Raw genomic sequence first — 23,310 nt, 5'->3', positions numbered from 1 at the left:
TTGTAGTTGGCGCTACCATACAGCTACAACTGCTAAAATAATAATTATAATTCCATGTGAAACCATCTTAAAATTAAGAATTTTGATGAAAATTATAAATGTAATAAAATCATGAAAGAATTACACGTAGAATATGTATATAAAATGAGATGAAAATATCAAGATTTATTTGCATATGATGATTTTTTATTTGCATTACTATGCTCATTATATTTTCTATAGTAATATATGGTATAATTAAGGCCACGAATCTTTAGACAAAGCAATACAAAAAAAAAGGATAAATATAACAAGATATAATAAATACAAATAGTGAATCTTATATTGGCGTATCTATGTATATTGCATAGTAACACATTCATTTATCTATAAAATTATTTTATGTTGGCTGTAAGAAGTATGTTAAATATTCGCAAAATCGCCTGGAGTTGTTAGCTCGCTTAAATAAAAATGTCGAATGCAAAGAGTTAATACCGCAATTGATATTATACACATTGATCTTGGATTAAATCAGAGATTAAAGATGTAGACATTGGTTATGTGATCTTAGGATCACGTGGGATTACGGAGGGTTGAGAAAGTACATTTCCACTTTTCGTCCTCTTCTGGGTAGGGACAGAAGCATCCTTTTTAAAATACACATAATTTGTCTGTTTCTAGATTTGACACAGCACAGATAATGTATGACGTTATTTGGAAAATGAGAGGAAAACTTTAAAACGCAGGAGTAATAATTTTGTTCGCTATGAAGGATTTGCGCGATACGGTTAAGAAATTACGTACTCTGCGTGGGAGGAATCTTCACATCGCGAGTATATTCGTTTGAAAATGCAGGCTCCGTGTATCTTCCTTCGTCCTGCTTTACTCTTTCGCAATTCTTCTGTAACGGTATCTATTCGAGTTAGATGCTAAACGAGTCTTGGCTCATGCCGTGCGAGTCTCATAAGAATAATTTATTGAACGACTTTTCGAACCCTCTTCCATGAAATGCGCGCTTCGATGTGCAGTCCAGGTGCCACGAGCGTTCGACGGTAAAACTTGCTTTTCTTTGAACACTCTTTCCAACGTTTTATCGATTAACTCTGCACTATCTAAATTTTACTCTTTGTGTCCTACTTTCTTTTTGCCGAGAGAAATGATGCTGAAGATGCAAGGAAAATTGCAAACACTTCAACTATTACTTTTCTCGTCATTTTTATTGTAAAGAGTTTTTCAAAATGGGTTCTGGATATTATTTTTAAACCCACCTGTGAGCGTGCTCGCGGCAATTTACCGAAAATTTTACTTTTCGCTTTATATTATAGGCACCGTAATAGATAGAGACATGACCATTCACGCAATTGTTATTCATAGTTAATGTTAGTATTTACAATTTTGCTCCAATCCTTGCGTATAACTGTTAAGGTATTATCAAAAAGAATTCTAAAGGAAATTGGTGTAATTTAATAAAGATTGAGAAAAAAAAGAATAAACATAAAAGTAGAAATAATATTTGTCAAATTCAAAATTTATTTCATTATTTGTTGGAAACCGTGCTATTAATGTTTATTCAATATTATTAGAGAATATGAACAAGACAATTTATTTTTTATAAATAGCATACGGATAAAAAAATCGTTGTTTAGTCGTAGTTTGATTAGAGCATGTGGTACAAATGCTAATCAGTGTATTTTTAATTATTCGTAACAATATTACTAGAACCTACATATATAATACGATTATGTAGGTATAACGTCACTAAAAAAATATTGTAGAGTTTACGATAAACTTTATCGTTCTAGTGTATACTGTATATGTATAACTATAGCGTGATCTCGGTACCTCTCAACATTTTTCTACCACTTCTGAGATTCGTAGTTTCTTGGCTAATTGTAGGACCAACGAAGAGCAAAACAAGGAACCACAAAAATCGAGAATTTGTTATATTTGTACAAAGCATAAATACAATAAGTCTAAATTAATAGGCACCAAATATAATAGAAATGTATCCAAGAGTCACATAATTGTGCGCTGTGTTGAGTACAGGGTCAAACTCAATTAACAATTTTTTCGTAAACTCTTAAGTATATATCTGTTATGTTTATTGAATACAGCTTTATTAAACAATTTAGATAATTTTGATCCAATTTTAGCGCCCACATTTTACTCAATTTGTAAGCAAAATCATAAAACTTCTAATTACAGCGAATAACCGCAGCACGACCACTGGCGGAAGTTTGAAAAGCGCGCCCACTGAAGGATTAATAACAAATTACTCTTGTTAGCGTGGTCGTGGTGGACGCTTAAACATCATCTTTCCCATTTAAATGTAACCAGTTATACTTGTACTTAAAATGTAAATATCAAATATATTCCGTATCATGTGTGTTTCATTAAAAAACAACATTCTAAAACTCCTTTTAGAAAATCCTTTACGTTAAAGACTTATTATTGTATTGGTAAATATTAGTACAAAATTGTTGTTAATAAAAGCAAAGCAATTATACTTTATTTGAAAAAAATTCTTTTCAATTTATCGATTGCATCCTTTTCGAGAAAAAAAAAACAAAATATTTACAATGTAAAGTTAAAGAATGTTTGAAGAAATATAGATTGTACTACACATGGACAATAATGATAAAATACATATACTGTAAAAAAATACGAAAGTTCGTATAGTTTTTCTGTAATTCATTCATTTTACATTGTAGATATATTGTCTTTTCCAAAAAGGATCAGGTAAATATAGTCGAAGATTTAAAAATAGTTTGTTGATTAAATACATTTATTTCACTTTTGTCGTCAATAATTATTTTCCACCTTTTGGCGTTGTTTAAGCATTAGCAGAAAAATCATAGTGTTTTATTCTATTTGCATTTATTAATTTAAAATAAAAAAACTGATAATTTTTAATTTAATAATAAATAAACATTCACATAGTATGTTAGGTTTGAAAAAATGTACTACATTTATTACTTTAGACTGATTCAGATTTTCATCGTTATGTTACCGATAACTAAACAATTTACGAAACCTGCATTATGCTCAGCAGGCAAGGCCTGCGTTTAGATTTGCTAATTTTAATAATCAAGATAGCTTGCGTTTTTATAATAGGTACAATTTTCAGCAATCGTTATATCGATCCGCGCGAGATATTTTAGGTCACTGACCCCGCATACGTGCAAAAGGTACGATAATTAGATATTTTGGCCGTGGATACCATAATATATGTAGTTTATATTATAGAGCAGTGGTCAGCAACCTGAAGCTTGCGAGCATATTTCCACCAAGTTTCTAGTAAATGCACACTATGGATAACAAAATCATACAACGTAGCTTTTTGCTTGCATATTATATAGATTTGACTTTAGTATTTAGTATTTAGTAGATTTAGTATATAGACATCGTCTTTCTCTTGCTAAAGACTCGCCAAGAGGAAACGGGACTGACCCAGTAAAGTCTGTCTGCACGGTCGCGTCGTGTTCGCGATTTCATTGTAGCTTCATTTTCCCCTTTAAAAAAGGGAAATTTTCAATAAATGTTTGGCAGAGTCAGGCCAGGAAATCAAAGGAGTTTTGTTTCCTTCTATTTCCTTATCGTCCTTTAGTTTCCAAGATTGTACACAAATGGAGGTCGAAGGAACTTTGTTTCCTTCTATTCCCTTCTTCGCGTACTTATTGTAATTTAATTTAAGCCGCACGTGTACGAATGTCTGTCTTTTGTCAAACAATCGTAAATAAGTAGCTTCATTTGTTGGTTCGTTTGCCTATTGCCTATATTGGCACGTGGTTTCGATTCCCATTTCGGTCACTTGACTTCATGTAATGAGCAAGTAACCGGCCGTGTGACCGAACTGAACAGTCGATTGCCGTCCTCTAGTTAGTCTTATTCGAGAGAAAGACAATACTGGTTAGTCGTCTTGTGTCAGATCTACACTTCGGACAAGATGCAGGGTAGTTTTCTTTTCGTAAGACGTACCGAGTCGGTCCATTTTGACTATCGAACAAGATTCGGAGAGTTATCTTACCGTAAGTCGTCTCAAGTTGAGTCGTTGCTAGCTTCGAGACCGGATAGAATTTGCCAATTCGTAAATCGGGTGACCCGGGTTGCTTGGGATAGTAAGAGGCCCTCGCGTAAGTCGGCTTATGGACCAAGACCAAGTTGTATACGAACACGATCAGAGGAATGCCTTATCGTAAGACGTACTTGAATTCAGATTATTGTTGGTTTCGAACAACATTCGTGGAGTTTTCTTCTTGTAATCTCGTCTTGGCTAGAGAGTCACAGGCAGGATCCAATGAGATGCAGTAAGAGGGGTTGACGGCGTCCAGTCAGTCATCTCAAATTGGCCCTAGTATTTCCCCTGAACTTGGGCGTATATGGCAGAGCTACAGGCATTACGTTGCGAGGTATAAATCCTCCTATCTGTAAAAATCGGCTTGGCCGATCGGCTCCCGGTGAAGCGTGGCGGTGTAACTACTCGAACCCGAGGCGAGGTCAGCAATGATCCGACGGGGAGATGCAGAGACGATATCTTTTTGTATCTTGATTTTGAGTCAATTTGGTTCCCGACTGGATGCAGAGAGGCCACCTGTCAGACATCTTGAGTCCGTTCCTACGCGAGTTCCGATCGGATGCAGGCAGTTGAGTACTGATTCGGAAACGTCAGTCTATCTCTCGAATCGGACTCACCAAGAGGAAACGAGACTGACCTAGTAAATCGATTGTACGGTTTGCGTCGCGTCGCGTCTATTATTCGCGTGTTAGCTTCATTTTCTTAGTTAAATCGATTGTTTCACAGAGACAGACACGGAGATCGAAGGAACTTTGTTTCCCTCTATTTCCTTCTTCGCGTACTTAGTTTCTAAGATTGTACAGAGAGAGATCCAAGGAAGTTTGTTTCCTTCTATCTCCCTCGCGGGTCTCCACTCGCAGCAACCTCCACATAGTGAGACCTGGTAATCGGTATTACTCGCGACAAAAAATCATCTGTTTATCCTTTTTCGCGAGTAGTAGCGAGCTAATGGCTGCAAACTTGTAATAAGATCTTCAGATATAAAAAGTAGGTGCGTGGAATGCTACGCTTCACAAAAGTAACATCCTAGACATAATGGTGAAGATTTATTAATTCTTCTGTAGACTGCTACCGGTAAAAGACTAGGTACACGCGGTACCCTCGGCGTTCGAAGGCGCGAGATCGGCTTGGGAAAAACCCAAGCCGACGCTGACGTGGACAGGACGCGAGTTTGGCGTCGAGTCCCGTTAGAAGGAAGTCGAGCAGGTCATCACGGAAAAGGGCAAAAATGCGGAAAAGCACGCGTCGCTGCATGGTTGACGAAATCAGTTGCAGCGTAGACCTAGACCGTGAAGGGTCGTATTGCGTATTGCCGCGCCCGTACGACGACGCTATCGTTTGAGAACAAATTATATTAAAATAGTAGTAGAAAGGACTCCTGAACAGTTATTTAACCCCGCAGTCCCTACCCATCGGTAGTTTCCATATGATAAAGCCTACACTTCCCAGACATTTGGAAGATGATGCAAGGGACTTGCGATGCAATGACTTTGTTATCACAAATCTATTACATCCTTTTCAGAATACCCTTTAGTAACTAAAAGTTGGATAAGGAGCAACACGATTAGAGCTGGTTTGAATTTTGTCACTTGGTCGCACGGCATTTATATTAGCGCGAATAGAATCTACACCTTGCTCCCACTCTTGCCGCGCCTCAACTACGCGCGATTTTGTAACGTCTGCCTAGCTAGCCCCCCCCCCCCTTAAATAAAAGTTAAGGAAAAAATTGCACAATAATGCGCTATTTATACGGTCTTCAAATCCGTAAGAAACAAATTTTGCGCTCGCTCCGTTTAATGCAAAAAAATTATTTAAATGACTAAACAGGCTGTCAGCCAGGCCCCCCACATATTAATGATAAGCAATATTGACAAAAAAACATGCAGAATTTATGCGCTAATTATGCGCTATCGTATAAGAGCAACTTCGATTTTTGCGCTCCATCCCTTAAGGGACTTTCCTCTTGGTGCAAATGCATTATTCAACTGTACACGATCAATACGCGATTTGCACTAAGGGGGAAGTCCCTTAAGGGATGGAGCGTAAAAATTGGAGTTACTTCAATATAATAGCTATAATATAATAGTATTAATTGTGTACAGTTGAATAATGAAATTTTAGTAATATTAGCAAGTTACGAGACCAAACTTGCATTTGGACCAAGAAAGAAGTCCCTTAAGGGATGGAGAGCAAAAATCGAAGTTGCTCTTATACGATAGCGCATAATTAGCGCATAAATCCTGCATGTTTTTCTGTCAATATTGCTTATCATTAATATGTTGCCAGCTTACTAGGGCCCCCCTTCCCATTTAAATAAATTTTTTTGCATTAAACGGAGCGAGCGCAAAATTTGTTTCTTACGAATTTGAAGAGCGCATAAATAGCGCCTTATTATGCAATTTTTTCCTTAAATTTTATTTAAGTGGGGGTGGGGGGTCTAGCTAGGCAGACGTGATTTTGTCGCAGCAATTGACAGGCAATTAGGAGTATTAGAACAAGGCATAATGCATTTTTCTCCAGAAAATCAAGTATGATAGCTGATCTCTGACTTGATGGTGCCTTTAGTAGAGAATGGATTATTTCAGGTGAAAATGTTGTTATTTGTATTTTATTATGGGAACGATCAGGATTAAAATCTTCAACGATGTCAGTTGGAGTCGGTTATTGATGTTAAATATGTTACAGGATCCTGGCCGAGATTGTTTCGATAACAACTAGCCTTAATGAACACATACAGTCAGTGTAAGAAGTTGTGGTAGTGTTGTGCCTGTGGAGGGAGAGCGAGAGAGGGGAGAAAAGGAAGGGAGCGTTTCGTCCTGGGCCTGCTAGTGGACTCATCAGTAAGGCTTGCTAGCAAAACCGTGCCTTAGACGCCGGGATATTTGGATTTCGGTCGGAAAGGGCTTATATAGCAATGTTAGGCGGACCGTGTACTTGTGAGAAACACGCGGTCCGCACGGTTTCCCTCTGGCGGTGAGGAACGGGGGTGCCACCACAAAGTATTCGTACAGCAACCAATTTAAAATAACTGGTTCCTCTCGGCCAGGAACCTGTAACATATTTAACATCACTAACCGACTCCAACTGACATCGTTGAAGATTTTAATCCTGACCGCTCCCATAATAAAATACAAATAACAACATTTTCACCTGAAATATTCCATCCTCTACTAAAGGCACCATCAAGTCAGAGATCAGCTATCATACTTGATCCTCTACGAATACTTATTACTAGACTGCAGATCTTTATGCATTTATAGGAAATTTGAATGTGTAAAAATCTACAAAATGCAAATAATATGCAAGAATATAAAAAAGATTGAAAGTAAAGTTCATGTTATAATATTTGCAGAATAAAATAAATTCCTATATAGGTTAAATTTTTGTAGGGACGTTCGCGAAGATTTTATTTTGCATAAAGATCCGCAGTCTACTTATTACGCTGACTGTATATATAACAAACTAAGAGAATTTTTAAGTTATACGTTAAAATAAATTTATAAATGTTGTTACATCATGTTCTTATATGTCACTAGATTCACACAGATAATGTCAACGCTAAATAATTAAAATAGACCAAAAAGTATAGATTAGAAAATATTCACTTCCATACTGCTCGAGTAAGTCGCTTGTCATAAGTGGCCATAACAATGCAACCATTTATTCGAACACTAGAAAGTGAAAAAATTACCGTTATAATGACATGATCAATTCACGAGTTACACTAAGCCTGAACGATGTCGTTATTTCTTCTAATTTTCAACATAAAACCATCGGAACAACTTAATACTGTAACCGCTATAATTCACGCCTCACTAGTCATCCGAATCCTCTTGTCACCCAACTCAGAGACACTACTGCTCAAAGATACTACCTCTAGAACTTTGCAATAGATTTAATTAACTAACTACAGACTCGCATATTGTAATCACACTAAGTAGTAAATTCTGGAATGTGAGTGAAACTTACAAACCATGCCATTATAACACGCTAACTTAATTGCTTATAATTCTCTATGAGGATTGGAAAAAAAAAACTTAATACTGGAACTTTTAGCCTCCGTTTCCGTTATCGAAAAAGTGAAACCTTTCTAATCTTCACACGATCTGCAACATATTTTAATTTGAACACAATGGCTATCAACGAGCACGTCCAAAAGAGATAGAACGAACCACCCACGCAACGACTCGTGCCGCTGGCGGAGACGTAGGATCAGCTTGGAATAGCTGCACGTCCGTGGCGAAAACCGCTCGCAGCGGAAAGTTCATCGCTACGATGAAAAAGTAGATTGCTGGGATGCTCGGGCCGAATTGAAGGTACGCTTAATTAATGTCGTCGGTGTTTTCGCGAAGAGATTCGAAGTTTATATGGAGAGGCGAGCTTTACGACCCGTCGTCACCCCTCGGACGAGATATGGAAATTCAGGATATTAATTAGGCGCAACAGAGCCGTCGCGCTACCTACTTTCCGGATCAATTACGGATTTTACGCGGCATGAATAAAGTATGAACCGGGAACGAAGAAACGTAACGAATAGTGTCAATGAGATGGAAAGACCGGATAAAGGGGCGAAAATACGCACAGGCTCGCGTGACAGCGAAACGAGCGGCTACGGAATAATCAAAAGAATTAAATTTGTATTTTCGTAACATTGTGTATTTTGTAGGTATAGTAACGAAACCTGCGAGTGTGTCATTTATAGCTAGTTAGTCATTCGAAGGATCGCAAGAATTGGTGAAATGTGCTTTGAATGGTGCTATTGGTTAATGGAAATCAGAATCCATTTTTAGTCTGTAATTTTAAAGAAATGCCCTTTTTAAGACGAAAGTTTGTAATAATTCCAGTCACGAAACGTTAAGGGTTCGGTATAATTTTTAAGAAACTGAGGTATACAACGTGTAATACTTAATAAAGATGAAGATCGTCATCAAAATAATGTAATCTGAACAAAATTAGTGTACTTGATTGATTTTGCTTCGTTTGCTTGGGTTTTGTTAAACATTATATTATTGTTGTGTAATTTTTGTATTCATTCAGGTAAAAGGTTGTACATAGTGTAAATAGTTAGTATAATAGAATAAATTAAAAATAGATTTCAAACTTTGTATTCAAAGAAACCAATCTTAGTTTAATTCCAAAATCCATTCCCAAAGAAAATATAATAGACTTATATATATGTATATATAGAAGGCCTCAAGAACAACTAACTTCTAGAATTCGTTATAACAGCTAAAGAGATACATATTAACGTCTGAGATAATGATTAACTTTCTATTGTAACTCTAAGTCTAAGTATACGAATACTTTTTGGACTCCCAAATTTTTGTATTCCTGTACTCAAAATTCTGTTTGCACGTAATCTCTGTTCACACACAGCAGACTGTAATTTGAGATCATTTTTGTTTGCGTATTATCTGTTTGTAGAAAGTTATTTCCAAAAAGTTAGGTGTAGTATAAGTGCTTTTACAACCCACTGTAACCTGTACACGCAGTAGGCCAGATCGGCCCGGGATTCCTCGGAGTTCTCTAATTCGAGGCGTCCAGAACCCGACTACGTAACTCGGGAACACCGATTGTTATTACATTCCGGTCATCGCAATCTTCGCCAACGGCCACGAAGATCGCTACGTGATCAGGAAGGGGAGAATGGTCGGCATCGGTGTGGTTGTCGCGTTGCTGTGTTAGCGATGTCTCGCTAACAGTCCACTTGAGTCAACAGACGACTGATTGTTAGTGCAAACACATACTGGCACGCCGGTCAGTCCGCGTAGTACGAGCGATGACGTTCGTTCTCCGTCTATCTGGACGCGTTTTCTCTTTATGTCTCTCGCCATGGTTTATCTACGTGGTTTATCGTTGGCGCAACTCGAAGAAGAAGAGACTCGATACTCGTTTCTTCTCTTGGCTTTCCACTCGAGGAGTTCGTCGAAAAGCAGCCAGTCGTGCCGGTCATCATAACGTATATCAATTGCGTTGCGACGCTGTATTCGACCTTTCCCTCTAGTTTTTAATGAGATCGCTCGGACGCACATGGAGTTTCATCGTATTTTCAGATGACGCGACGCTAGATTTTTTTAGCCGGCTCTTGCCTCGTCAGACGTAACCAAGAGACCCCCTTGCTTATGTGCGTTTAACAGCGTGGAATCGTCTTAACGAGTCGAATTTTAGCCCTATGTGTACCGCGTTTTTATGTGTATATGGGTATTTCGATCAAAAGGTGTCTACTGACATGCTTACTTTTGAATGCAAGTAACTGATTAAAACAAACATCTCCTTTTCTATTTTCATATTTTTATTTAAATTATGATTGTATAGTAAAATAAGATTTGTCTTCACGAATAAAAATTCTTTATCGATACGGAGGGTCTCATTTGGGATTCTAGGCCCAGAATATTGGGATTCTTCCCATTTTCCTTCGTATCGATTTCAAGAACCGCATGGTGCTTAATACATCAATGGGACCCTCCGCGGCCGAATCGAGAATTTTCCTCAAAAATTAGCAAACTTTAAAGCGTTATAGCTTGAAAACTAATAAAAATCGGGTAAACACATTACAGCGTAATGAATTCGTCTTGAAATGTATTATCGCATGGTTAAAAAAAAATATATATAGAGGAAGGGACCCCAATATCGTACACTTTTATGTAACACTCTGTAATTTACTGGAAAATTGAGTTAGATATTTTACGGTTACATAAAATTACACAAAAATATGTTTATTGATAACGTGTTTACTCAAAAAAATAATATTTTTACATAAAAGTAGAACTTACGTTACTTCTTACGTTAGATCTTCTTGTTCTTTCTGGTAAGTAGAAGAACGGATGCCTAATATCACCTATACGGTATTGGGGACTGCATAGGTAGTCGATATTAGGTCACGTAACATTTTTCTTATATATTATCCTACTAAACAAAAATATGGATTCTTTATTCCATGTTTTACGCTTTCCTGGAGCAACCATTTCGTCTTCTATAAGGTAAAAAAAAGTTACTCGAATTAGTTAAAGGTGTTGCCCCAATATGGCAGAGTGCGAAATTAGGTTACGATTGGTATGCGATATTGGGGAACTTTGTACTTGTAGGTTATGAAAATATATGTCAACTTTTAACACAAAAACGTAAAAATTCTATCTATACAAACAATAGTCTAGACTCTTTGCACTACAGGTAATTTGGCAAAATCGAGAGTTCATACTTACTTCTAAGCAAAAACGATTTTCGGTAGCACGTGCAACAAAACTTGAAAACTGCGCAAATTTACTATTCAGGCTAAAGGCCATCCGGTATTGGATGTAGGCGTTGTCGTTTACTTTCTAGATGAAAATATACTTTAAGATACCATTACTTTATGGTTTGGACCTATAGGTATTATAGTTTTGATAAATGTTCAGTGTGCGGTATTAAGAACCTATGCGATAATGGGGTCCTTTCCTCTATTTCCATTTGAAAATGGAAACTTGACCATCATATCTCGTTAAATAACAAAGTTAACAAAGATTCCTTCTCGCTGAAACATGAGCTCCCTTTTACCATGTGTTCAGCCGCGAACGTCATTATTCGTCGCGACTAAGTAAGATACGAATTCATCATCGTTCGCTCGATCCCCAAATATACCAGAATATTTCGAGGAGACATTACACTCCTCGTAGCTAACACGCCTATCAAACATTATACAAGGCCTGCACATCATAAACCTGGGCGAGCTGAGATCAGTTTCGTCGCCCAAGGTTGGTCCATTAATGGAGCCAAAAGATTCACACTTCGGTGATCGGAATCAGTAGTCTAGAACTCCACGGCAGGCCGTGCTCACATATGTATCATATGCATTCAAAACTGCGTGCAATCAATATATCGATTTTTCGAAGCAGCTGATCCGTCGCTGTTTGCTGGCGACAGATTCTCGACAGCTCAAGACAGCTGAGCGGATAGAGCGAGCGATGAATTCACAGGCGATTCCAAACCGACTCGCGATCGAGGAGTGACACTTAGCAACGCGAAAACAGGGGCAACGATCTCTTCGCAAATTACCATATATGGCAATGGCCATATTGAAATTGAACATTAGAATCGAGCTTCTAGAAGATTCTAGAAGATTCTAGAATCTTTTATCGACAAGAGTGGGGAAATCCTTGCCTTCCGGACGAATTTCAATTCTAACGACACTTGTTCGAGATCACTCGAAGCGTTAAGATGTAAAAATTATAAATCGTTCACATCCTCCATATTTTAACATTTCGTGTGAAATATTTGTATCATTCTGGGGTTTTTTATGCAGCACGGCTTTGTCCCCATCGAGCCAATAAACATTTAACATACCTCGGCTCAATCAGTCGTTATTATATTTTCTTTCCTTATTTTGAAAAACGGGACTTCTCCGTGTAGGAGAGGTTTCGATAGAACACCATGCAATTTCCATATTTGAAATTTTGCATTCGGCCGATAGTTTTGGAGTTAAAGCTCCGTATCACTTAGCCTGGGACACCCTGTATATCAACCTAATGAATAAGAAAGAAACGCAACAACTTCCCGTTCAAGCGAATAGTGTGCATCCCGAGCCGTCAATTTTTCGTTCCGCGAGAAACGTGTTTGCGTTTTAAATATTCACCGGATCGAGCCTCATATTTTGCGATAAATCATTCGCTTGCGTTTTTCTGGTGCCGTCGAATGCGAAACAGATTTTCAATCGAATCCTCCCGCTCGATCAATTTCCTAAAAAGAGGACCACTGAAGGGAATAAATCAAACGGCAGAGGATGGTGTTCCACGTGCACGGAAACGACCGCCATCTTCCACGGCACTCGAGTTTTCGCTTTGTACGTCTAATAGAAAAGCCCCCGGGACCCTTTTTACCCTGATCGAGAGGACATTTCCAGAGTTTTTGTCTAGGCCACCCTATGATCCCCAACTCACTTCCAAATCGTGCAGAAACGACGACCGTGCAACAACTGCGCCCGTTCCAAGGGGAAATGTCGCTATTAATCGTTGCGTTCTCGTTCAAATCGTTAGGACATTACAACTTCCTTTGTTGTAAACGTTTTACTTCCATTTGGAAAACACTTTAGTTATTATTGGTCTTAGAAAATAAAACTACGGTTGTTCAACGACAGTAGTTCCACCTGATTAATATATTAGGTTAATGCATAATTATCCGGTATTGTATTTTCGTATCGTTCTGTCATTTGAAGATAGCGTTTATTTTGATTTTATTTTCTGATAAAATTTATTGAGGAATTCATCAACACCATCAAGATGGACCGTACACCAATCATTTTGTAAACTGAGCAATCTCTTTGTTAGATGAACATTTAATGAAAGTTAATGTCGGAAGTGCTCGCATCAAATGTAATGATAAAAGCTTGAAATACAGGCCAGAAAGAGGTCGACCATCAGATTTGAATGACCAAGCCTGATGGCTGTGGAAACGGACGAAAGAGTAAACATTATGGCCGATGTCAATAGTGTGGAAACTCTCGAAGAAGCAGCAATTATTTTCCAGTAGAATCAACAATTTATTAAGCAAATGGGAAGCAGTTTTTGAAGTATATAGCAAATATGCTTTATAATAATTATTCTAATATGTTCTGATGATATTTTTATATTCATTTTTTGGACAAATATTGTATTTAACACTAAACCCAGTCAAGTGACCGTTTCCAAACTTTTATATACAGAGTGGTCCACCTAAGTAAGGCCACCTAAATATCTCCTGTAATTGTGGGAGTACAAAAAATATTTTGTATACTATTTGAATAGTTTGAAAAAAACCATTCTATTGCAAAAGATTTCTTTTTTCTAGGGTAATTTTTTTTGGAGTTTACAAGGTTGTCGATGTTTTTTTGCGTATAAATGTATAATTTTTGTTATCGCATTGCGTAGCTGATGTAAAAATACATTCAGATATGTACATTACGTGACCTTGAAATGACCTTTGAGTTCCAAAATTAAATGGAAACGAAAAATTGTTGTCTATCGAGACTTTACAGACGAAGACGTCGTTCGGGAATCTGTAAGAGTAAATAAACATGTTAACTATCACTATCACTATCACTATATAAATTACATACAATTGTTTCGTCTATTATTGAACTTTTATCAGGTGAAATATTTTAGCATCCAATTGAAAAAGTGTCTTTAAGATCAGTCATTTGATCGATCATGATAGAAATAGCTACAAATGAAATATTGGTAGGTTTAGTGTTAAAAAAGCCGGATAATTATGCATCAACCTAATACGTATGAGCTAAAAGTAAATAAATTATTCAGGTGCCCTGTTGTAAATGCTACACTCTATTTATTTACATCAAACCTTTTTTAAATACTAAATAATATAAGAAACAGAAATATACGATGCAATCTAAAAATCACAGCATGATTCTGATTTATCATGGAAGAGAGATACTTTTGAACATTTTTTCTTGCACCAATAAATATTTCACGTAATGCCAATGAATATTTATTTGAATAATGATTGTCTAACTATCAAATTTAGCTCGAATATCGTGAATATCAATTCACGATCTACTCTGTACATAAATAGTTAGTAGTTCATTTTTCACATAAATAATGCACTTTGATGATACAAACCACGAAATTAATCGATTAATTTACTAAAGTCATGATTATGCTTCTGGAATTCTTAACAAAAGAGACAAACGGGATATAATCGTATTCTGAATATAAAGGTTCCCCTAACCATTAATCTATTAATTTTTAAACATATCATTTATTTCCAAAAAGTTGCTACAGGAGAATTGGGTATGCAAACAGTCTATCTACCCACTGTGAGTAAAGTAGCAATGTATTACACTAATAACGATGAACGTGCGTCAATCACAGTCCGCCGAGGTGTTCAAATTATCTTCATTATTCAATCAGCTTAAGTTATATCTATTACTCGCACGCGTAAACGTTACTCACGTTATATTTAACGTCGACGATGCACCGTTAAATTAGACGACGGAGCCCGTGTATCGATTGTATATCGTTATTAGATTATGCCAGCCTAATTCCGTTGAAAGGTACTCTCTTTCGTTAACGAAGGCAAAGTAAACATTAAAGCAACACTACCCTCAAGCCCGTGGAGCGATTTCAATTTGAATGAAATTTTCTTACACTGGAAAGCTCGAAAAAGTAAAAAAAGACGTTGGTTCTTGGTCGTCCGTCGCCTAATTCAAAGCGTGTGCGTCGGTTGCGTTCCCTCATACACGCATAATAGTCAATTTTAACAATCTAGTTCAGTCGTACAGATCACACAATTGGTGAGGTTAATTGCTGAGGGTAGGAGGTAAAGGAAAGTCCAAAAATATTAATGTTAGAGAAATAGTTATGTAATTATGATAGAATCATTGTTCGCAATAAACAGATCATACCGTTGCATGTACATTTATAATAAATTAAAATTGTAATAAATTTTCAAGATATTTCAATGTGTAATATTATTAAGTAACAGTTTGCTATCTGCGTTTCCTTAAAATTATAATTAAATCCCTTTTTACATGTTACTAAATATTATGCAACAAAAGAATGCATATTATTTATTCTAAATAGTTTTTAAATATATAAAAAGTATATAAAACTATAATATATATAAAACTAAATATATAAAACTGATTGATTTTGATCTTGTCGTTAATTTGACCAATTAAGAACTGTGTATACAAGGAATAATATACTAACAATTGTTTAATATTTTAATATGTTAATCTTGTTATATGTACATATACATGTATATAATGATCACATTATTACCAGATCTGGATGGTTAAGTTTTTATTTTGGGTCACATATTGTTTTCCAATAACAATATCATTTGTTAAGATTATAATGCACGTCGCATACAGAGTTAAAATAACTCAGTCTTGGTTTGAGAAATACCAAGAGAAACTTCATCGTCATTCATAATAAACACTATTACCTAATTTAGTATCACGGAGCCACTTCTGGCAGTTTTGAATAATAAAGCAAGAAGCAAATTCCTTCCTTTAATATCTCCAAAACAATTGGAAAACGTTTTAATAGCAAAATAGAATAACATTCCACTGGAAACTGTTGAAAAGGTTCATGATTATTTCAAGAAAGAAATAAACTGTAGTAAAGGTGGTACTCTATTATTAATAGAACAATGTAATGTATATGACAGATGCTTACATTGTCTTGTGTACCTCATATACACAGTTGTTTAATCCCTATCAGACGTGCTGTTACTAAACCGAAGACTCATATTAAAATCTTTGTTTGGAGAGGAATTAATGAGATTTAGACGATTTAAATATAGAACTTGTGGTTGAAATGATAAAACCACTCAATTTTGTTTACATAAGTCGGAAACAGATGAATCAATCGAATTAAAATTTGTTGTATGCTATAGCCTAATTGCTATAACAATTTTCCAACTACATAAGTAATAAATGGTAAACTTTAGACATTTTTCTAGCTATTTCAAAAGTGTTACAGCCATTTGTAAACATACTCGACAAACAAAGAATAGTTCAACAATCGAAGTATGATCAAATTAATGTTTCAGCAGATACATTTCTTGAAATTGTTAAGAAATAATTGCAGAATAAGACGGAAATCAAACTATACACATAATCAAATATTCCTTTGAAATTTTAGATGGAACATAAATAGTTCAATTAATATCATTAACTAATGTAATAATTACATGAGTGAAAAAGGAAATTCATGTCTTCCTTTTTATTAGTATTAACGAAATATTGGATAAATATAAACATCATTTAATTATTTTTCGCTGAACCTGATCATTTCAGGTACTTGTTTAATGTAATACAATTTCTCGTGTATATTATACTTTCCTTCTTTTCCAAATATAGCGTAGAAAGTCGGTAAATAAATCAAAATACGAAACGGTTTATTAATGTTTAGCACCTAATCACAGAATCAATATTTTCTTAGCCCCATTTATTAAGTGGCTCAAAAAAACGTTCGATAAAATATAAATCTGTCTAATCAAAGATATAAATACATTTATCATGATGGTTGAAGTACATTTGAATGCACTACATCAAATTTTGAATTAGTAACTGCAATTTTCAGGAAAGTTATTTTTCGTTAAGAATCTGACCATTTAATTTCAACAACTTAGCAGGTGCTAACATAATGATTCTTTTTATTAACATTAACGTACGGACATGAAATTTCAACGATACTCGATTAACACCTAGACTTTATCTCTCTTTGCGCTTTCTTGTTTTTATAAATCAGTCATTAGAAAACACGAATGCCCCCATTTGTCGTAATTGCAATCTTGCAAACAACATGATAAAAAATAAAAGTTTGATCTGTTGTAGATACACGAGAACTTAAAATAGGATATTTTTTCCTTTTTCCTTTCTTTTCCCAATAATAAATAGTCAAAGTTTCTTGCAGTCGTTATGAAACAGCTTATAAGCCATACACGCAATCAAGATAAATCAGAAACTTTTATTCTCTCAAACCAGAACTATTCGCGTCTAGGTTTACATACACCGACCCTATTACTCAAATATATGTATAATGCAGGAAATAATTATTGTCGCCGGTTACACGTCGGGGGTTTAATGTCGCACATTAATCTCTTCGATTGAACCCATCGAGGCCTGTACCATAAATCGTCATTTATTATTAAAATACAAATATTTTTTTCAGACTTTGTACCATAGGATTGATTCTTTTTATTAAATAAATAAAAACAGTTAAATAAAATTTAATAGAACTAAATTTGTATGTTGCGAATACTTAAATAGAAACACTGTGCACGACTATTATTATTATTACTTATTGTTAGTGTAACAAGTGGAAATAGAAGGTAAAATGTAGCATCTACAGTTTCATAATTTATACAGTAATATAATCGAAATTAAATTAAATAAAAACTAAAAAAATAAATAAAAGTAAATAAAAATAAATTAAAAGTATTTAAAATGTTATTACTTATGAAGGTATGCGTGTACAAACAGGATGTCAAAATGTTACGTCGCGTTTCTTTAATTCTAATATCTTTTTATATATCTGTATACGTTTTCTAATTTCAGATTTTGAGTTATACACTTATCTCTAAAGACGACCCAAAAGTACGAAATTGGCTTGTTAAAACATGTATTGTTTTTCTAAGATAAGCATGAAATTTTACTGGTAATCGTTATTATTATATTCCTCCATTCCACGTGCGTTCAAGTATTTTACATAAAAGAGAAATATAATTCAAAACACCGTTATAAAGACTCCACAAAAGTAATACAATTAAATCCGAAACAGTCCTGTCTCCTTCTAAATTTCTGAAGAGAATTAAAGATGCAAACCTGACGAATTAACAAAAGACATAAGAAATACAGAACATTTCAAACAAGCCAGATGTAATGTTGGTCAACGAATCCTAAACAACAAATCCTAAAAATAAACCTTTTGTTTTCTACCACACACCATTCGACACAATTGCTTTTCTTTTTTGACACGGAAATTAATCGAAGAACCAGAGGCAAAAATTCGTACAGGTCACTGAAAGTCTCTAGTAGAGTCTCTAAGGTTCAGAAAAGTCCGGTTACGACTCGATAATGGAAAACCACTCCATTCGGTGAGGAATTTTTCACCGTGGACAAAGAGCTTGCGGTCAAGGCGTTCGAAAATACGCGGTCCGGCACTGACGGGAACGAAGTGCCCCGTTAGAATGGTGGGCCCTTAAGCTGAGACTTAACCAGGCCTGCGGGGACCACACGGCCTCGGGCAAAGAGGACGTCGAGGAGGGCAGCCCACTACCAACGAACTGAAACACCATTCTTCGTTCCTTTCTAACCGAATGCTCCACGATCTTTCCACCTCCCTTTCTCCCGGCTCTTCCTTTTTCTACCTGTTTCTCTTTTGCTCGTTTATTCGCACCCTAGTCCCGGATCGTTCATCAGGGGTGCTCATTTTTCGTCGATACGCGAATCAGCAAGAAAAGAAAAATAAAGAAATCCAAAGATAGCATAGAAGTAAATTCAGTCTCATTAACCGAGAGTAAATACAACTTCGACTACAGTCGCATAGATTTGTGTTACTTATCCGCCTTTAAAAGAAAAAAAGGTATTGTAAGATAGAGCGAATACAGTAGCGGACAAAAGTTTAAGACGATGATTCGTAAACCGGATTACAAACATCTTATACGTATATTGTTCTTCTATTCGGTTTGCCTCTTTGGAATAACATAGCTCTATGTTTGACCTTTGTAACTTCAGATCGTCAGTTGTTAAATGCAAACAATGTAGGAGTCACAACAGCCAGTTACGGCTTAGCACTTGTAAACAGTGGACATTAGTTTAAGGCTAAAACGATTTGTGTAAAACGTGAGTATGCGTACAGTTTTTGAACATTTTGATTCTGGAATGTCAAAATCATTGTTTAGTGTGCCTTTTATAGCTTAAAATTCATTTAGGTAGGAACAGACTATGAGTAAATCAAAGAATTTACTTGAAAACGAAAGGGAACAAATCGTAAGGCTGCGAAAGCAAAGTAAAACCTTCACCGAAATAGCCGAAATAGTGAACAGGTCAGAAACGGCTTGTAAGTAAGCTTGGTATACATTTTTAAAGACAGGCATGTATTGCGATCAACCGAAAAGCGGAAGACTACGGGAAACAACCCCGAAAATGGATCGCCAGATTCATCGATTGAGCGAAAAGGATCGTTTTCGTAGTGCAAATAATATTGCTGCAGAGATAAACTATAAAAACGATACACAAATTAGTGTTAGAACTGTTAGGAAAAGATTAGGAGACTTTAACTTAAGAGGGCGAAAACCTCCAAAAAAACCACTGCTGAGTTCGAGGAATCAAAAAAGACGACTTGCATTTGCCAAAGCTCATAAGCATTGGACAAGTGAAGATTGGCAAAAGGTATTATTTTCAGATGAATCGAAATTCATACGCGTCTGTTCTGACGGGATACGGTACGTTAGACGTCGAATTGGCGAAAGTTTGAAAACACGGTGCGTTTTAAAAACTCTTAAACATGGTGGTGGAAACGTTGTGGTGTGGGCGTGTTTTTCTCGAAGCGGTCCTGGTCCGATATGTCGTATCAATGGAATTGTGGACCGTTTTCAGTACATGGACATACTCAAGAACATAATGTTGCCTTTTGCACGCAACAATATGAGTGATGATTTTATTTTTCAAAATGATAATAATCCGAAGCACACGGCTCAAGTTGTGAAACAGTTTTTTCAAGAAGAAAATATTACCGTGCTGCCGTGCCCGTCGCAATCACCAGACATTAATCCAATCGAAAACTTGTGGAGCATCATAAAAACAACAGTACCAGGCTATAAACCGAAAAATTTAAATGAACTTTACTCTACAATTGAAACAGCTTGGAGTAATATTACGGTAGATCAATGTAAAACATTAATAGATTCTATGTCAAGAAGAAATAACGGATATTGAACAAAATATTGAGTTTAAACAAAAATTGTGGATATTTTTTTACCAAAAATTATTATTTTTTGTGTAGTCTTAAACTTTTGACTGACGAAATATTATACAAACTTCGTTCCTTTTTTTGTAACTTCGCTACTGAGCAAAATGTCATAATGAAATTTTTGTTGTATGTGTATAAATAAATGTCTAATTAGGTAATACTAAAAGTAGAACACTGTATTTATATTTTTTACGGACAGTAAATCAATTATTTATTTTTTCCATTTCGTCTTAATGTTTTGTCCGCTACTGTACGTTGTATGTCTTAGGGAAATGGAAAGAGAGTGATAGAGTATGCAAGTACGAAACGAATATACATAGTTGTTCTTTATAATAAGAAATGTTGTTAGATAAAAGAAAGGACAAACTGTGCTACGAATGTTAAATAGCAATTGTAAGATAGAGCGAATACAAGTATGCCTCAGAGAAATGGAAAGAGTGTGAGAGAGTAGGTTAGTATGAAATTATTAGTTATAAGATTATTAATTGTGCATCACATAGTAGTGAGATAAGGAAATCTATGTATCCTATCATTTGAAATAAAATACAAATACAAAATACACGAATCAGCGTTTTAAAGAGAAGAAAATTCCGCGAGTAATAAAGGATTTTAGGATTTTGATTATTAAAAACGTCGGTGTAAGTGTACACTTAAACGGCATCAACTTTCATGTTCATTTGTCTAAAAATTGAATGTATTCCATACCATTTCTCTTAAAACAGAATCCTGACCTTCTTTTGGAAAACCCTTTGGTTATAGTTGTCCTAAGAAAATGACACTACAATTAATCAACGACAGCAACTCCCCCTTTCTTAAATGATATATCACTAGACCTAACGAGATAAATTTATACTTGTTATACATATAACTATCGAATTGGAGATGGACGAATAACTGCAGGAAAGGGTTACATTTAATAATAATATTAGGTGGACTGGAAAGTAATGTCGTTTTTGCCATCTTAAATACTTGTTTATCATTTATCAGCTCATTGATTTTTCTGGCATTGAAAATTTGCACACTAGGTGACAAAAGGCTGCTGACAATGAGAGCGATTATATTGAGAATGAATTAAAGATAGAAATTTATTGGAAAGTTTGAATTTAATGTAAAAGAAACGACATTACTTTGCGATCTACCTAATAATAAACTATTCGCTTATTTCAATAATGATCACCAAAAGTTGTGGCAGAACATTGTTAATAATTGAATACCTACGTTTTAAAGGAGTATCGAAATACATTGGTCACATTAATCAGTTTAGTAATTCTGGAGACATGTAAATAAGTACCTTGGTACTAGTAATAATCATTTGTTATTAATATTGGTGAGAACTTAATTATATTGATTTTTTAATTTATTCGACTTATGGGATGTATTTGTATAAATCGTAAATGCCGTTGAATACTAAAAACTTTTACTTCCTTATACCTAATTTTCTGAACTACTTGTATACATTTATGAAATATATATATATATATTATTTACAATTTGTAAGAATGTGTTCAATATTCAAATGAAGAGACCCGTAAATAGATCGACAATGATTGATTTAGATTACAAGAGTCAATTTACCCACAATTCACTATCCAAACTCACAAACAAGATATAGTATAGACTATATTACATATAGACTATATACAAGTAGACTATACAATAGACTATATTACATTGTTTCCTTTGAGTATTTTTGGCTCATTTTCTTTCTCATTTATTTTTCATTAACAACACTACACTATATCTTAACTGAACCCTTTGATCTACGAGTTACTCTAGGATCGTGCGTCCCATAAGCAAGTATAAAATTCTTTGCGCCCTTTCATTCGACGCGACGTGCCTGACTCGTGTTTCTCATCTTCGACTTAAATTCTATACCACAAGTCTCACATGTTGTTATAGATTAAAGGGTTAATAGAATTATTTAGATGATGTTGCTCCTACCTATTCCTACCCTTACACATGTTGATTGTTTGTTTTTTCGTACCGTCAATATTTATGCATTATTAAATGCATTAGAAGAAAATTCATTCATTAGAAGATAATTCATTACAAGAAAAACTTAAAGTTTTACTTCTGAATAGAAATTGTTCGATTAATTGTTTCGAAAAAGCTCGACAATACGATTAAAGTTATTTCTATTCGTTCAAAATAAAATTAGCTTGCAGCAACATTTACTGAGCAACAACGACGCATCATAACAAATAACAACGCTGTTAATCCTCAATTGCCAGGCATACCTACGTAATAGTCACGTGTTTTGTCACAGAGGTATAATGCGATTCACTATATTAATTTCTGGAGGATACATTATGCAAATTTCGCTCTAATTATCAATTCGTAATGATCACTGTAATATCTTGTTTAGCGCTGAATAACGTAACATTTATGCATACATTCATTTACAACACATGTGAGGTTAGGTTGACAAGCAGCCTCTGAGTATACATGATTTTTGAGCAAATTAATTATGCAATACATGTTCTACCAATGTGTACGAAAGATGTTAATAATAATTATTAAATATTCTGTAGTATATATTGATAATAATAATATTTTCGGGGAAGGCAGATGAGTAATAATTTAGAACTTAATAATTAGAACGTAAAGAAATCTGTCAAAAATGTTATACCGGGTGATTCACGAGAAACAGAACACCTAAATATCTCAGTTCGACTTAAAGATAGAAGAAAATGTTATAGGAAAAAGTTGTACTGTTTAAAGGGGGCAAATATGAGGATATAAAAAAAATTTCCGAATTTTGTCATTTTCAAGGTTTTTTGAAGGTCATCGGTAATTTTTGGATTA

The 23,310-nt window shown here is 35.2% G+C and overlaps 2 protein-coding genes across 2 annotated transcripts in view; one reads left to right on the top strand and one right to left on the bottom strand.

Moving 5' to 3' along the window:
- LOC128887986 (uncharacterized) overlaps positions 1–23,310 on the bottom strand; it is a 456,277-nt gene that overhangs the window by 238,641 nt on the left and 194,326 nt on the right. The window lies entirely within an intron of this gene.
- Positions 19,358–23,310, top strand: part of LOC128887705 (transposable element Tcb2 transposase) — a 33,380-nt gene continuing 29,427 nt past the window's right edge. The window contains exons 1-2 of the mRNA XM_054143904.1: positions 19,358–19,376; positions 19,466–20,424. Of these exons, the coding sequence (XP_053999879.1) occupies positions 19,629–20,424 (796 nt within the window). The 5' untranslated portion in view covers positions 19,358–19,376; positions 19,466–19,628. The remainder of the gene's footprint in view (positions 19,377–19,465; positions 20,425–23,310) is intronic.

This window comes from Hylaeus anthracinus, unplaced genomic scaffold (genome assembly GCF_026225885.1).
Source record: "Hylaeus anthracinus isolate JK02 unplaced genomic scaffold, UHH_iyHylAnth1.0_haploid 11989, whole genome shotgun sequence".
Taxonomy (NCBI): domain Eukaryota; kingdom Metazoa; phylum Arthropoda; class Insecta; order Hymenoptera; family Colletidae; genus Hylaeus; species Hylaeus anthracinus.
Note: the sequence above shows the minus strand (reverse complement) of the source record. Positions and strands in the feature narration are given on the sequence as shown.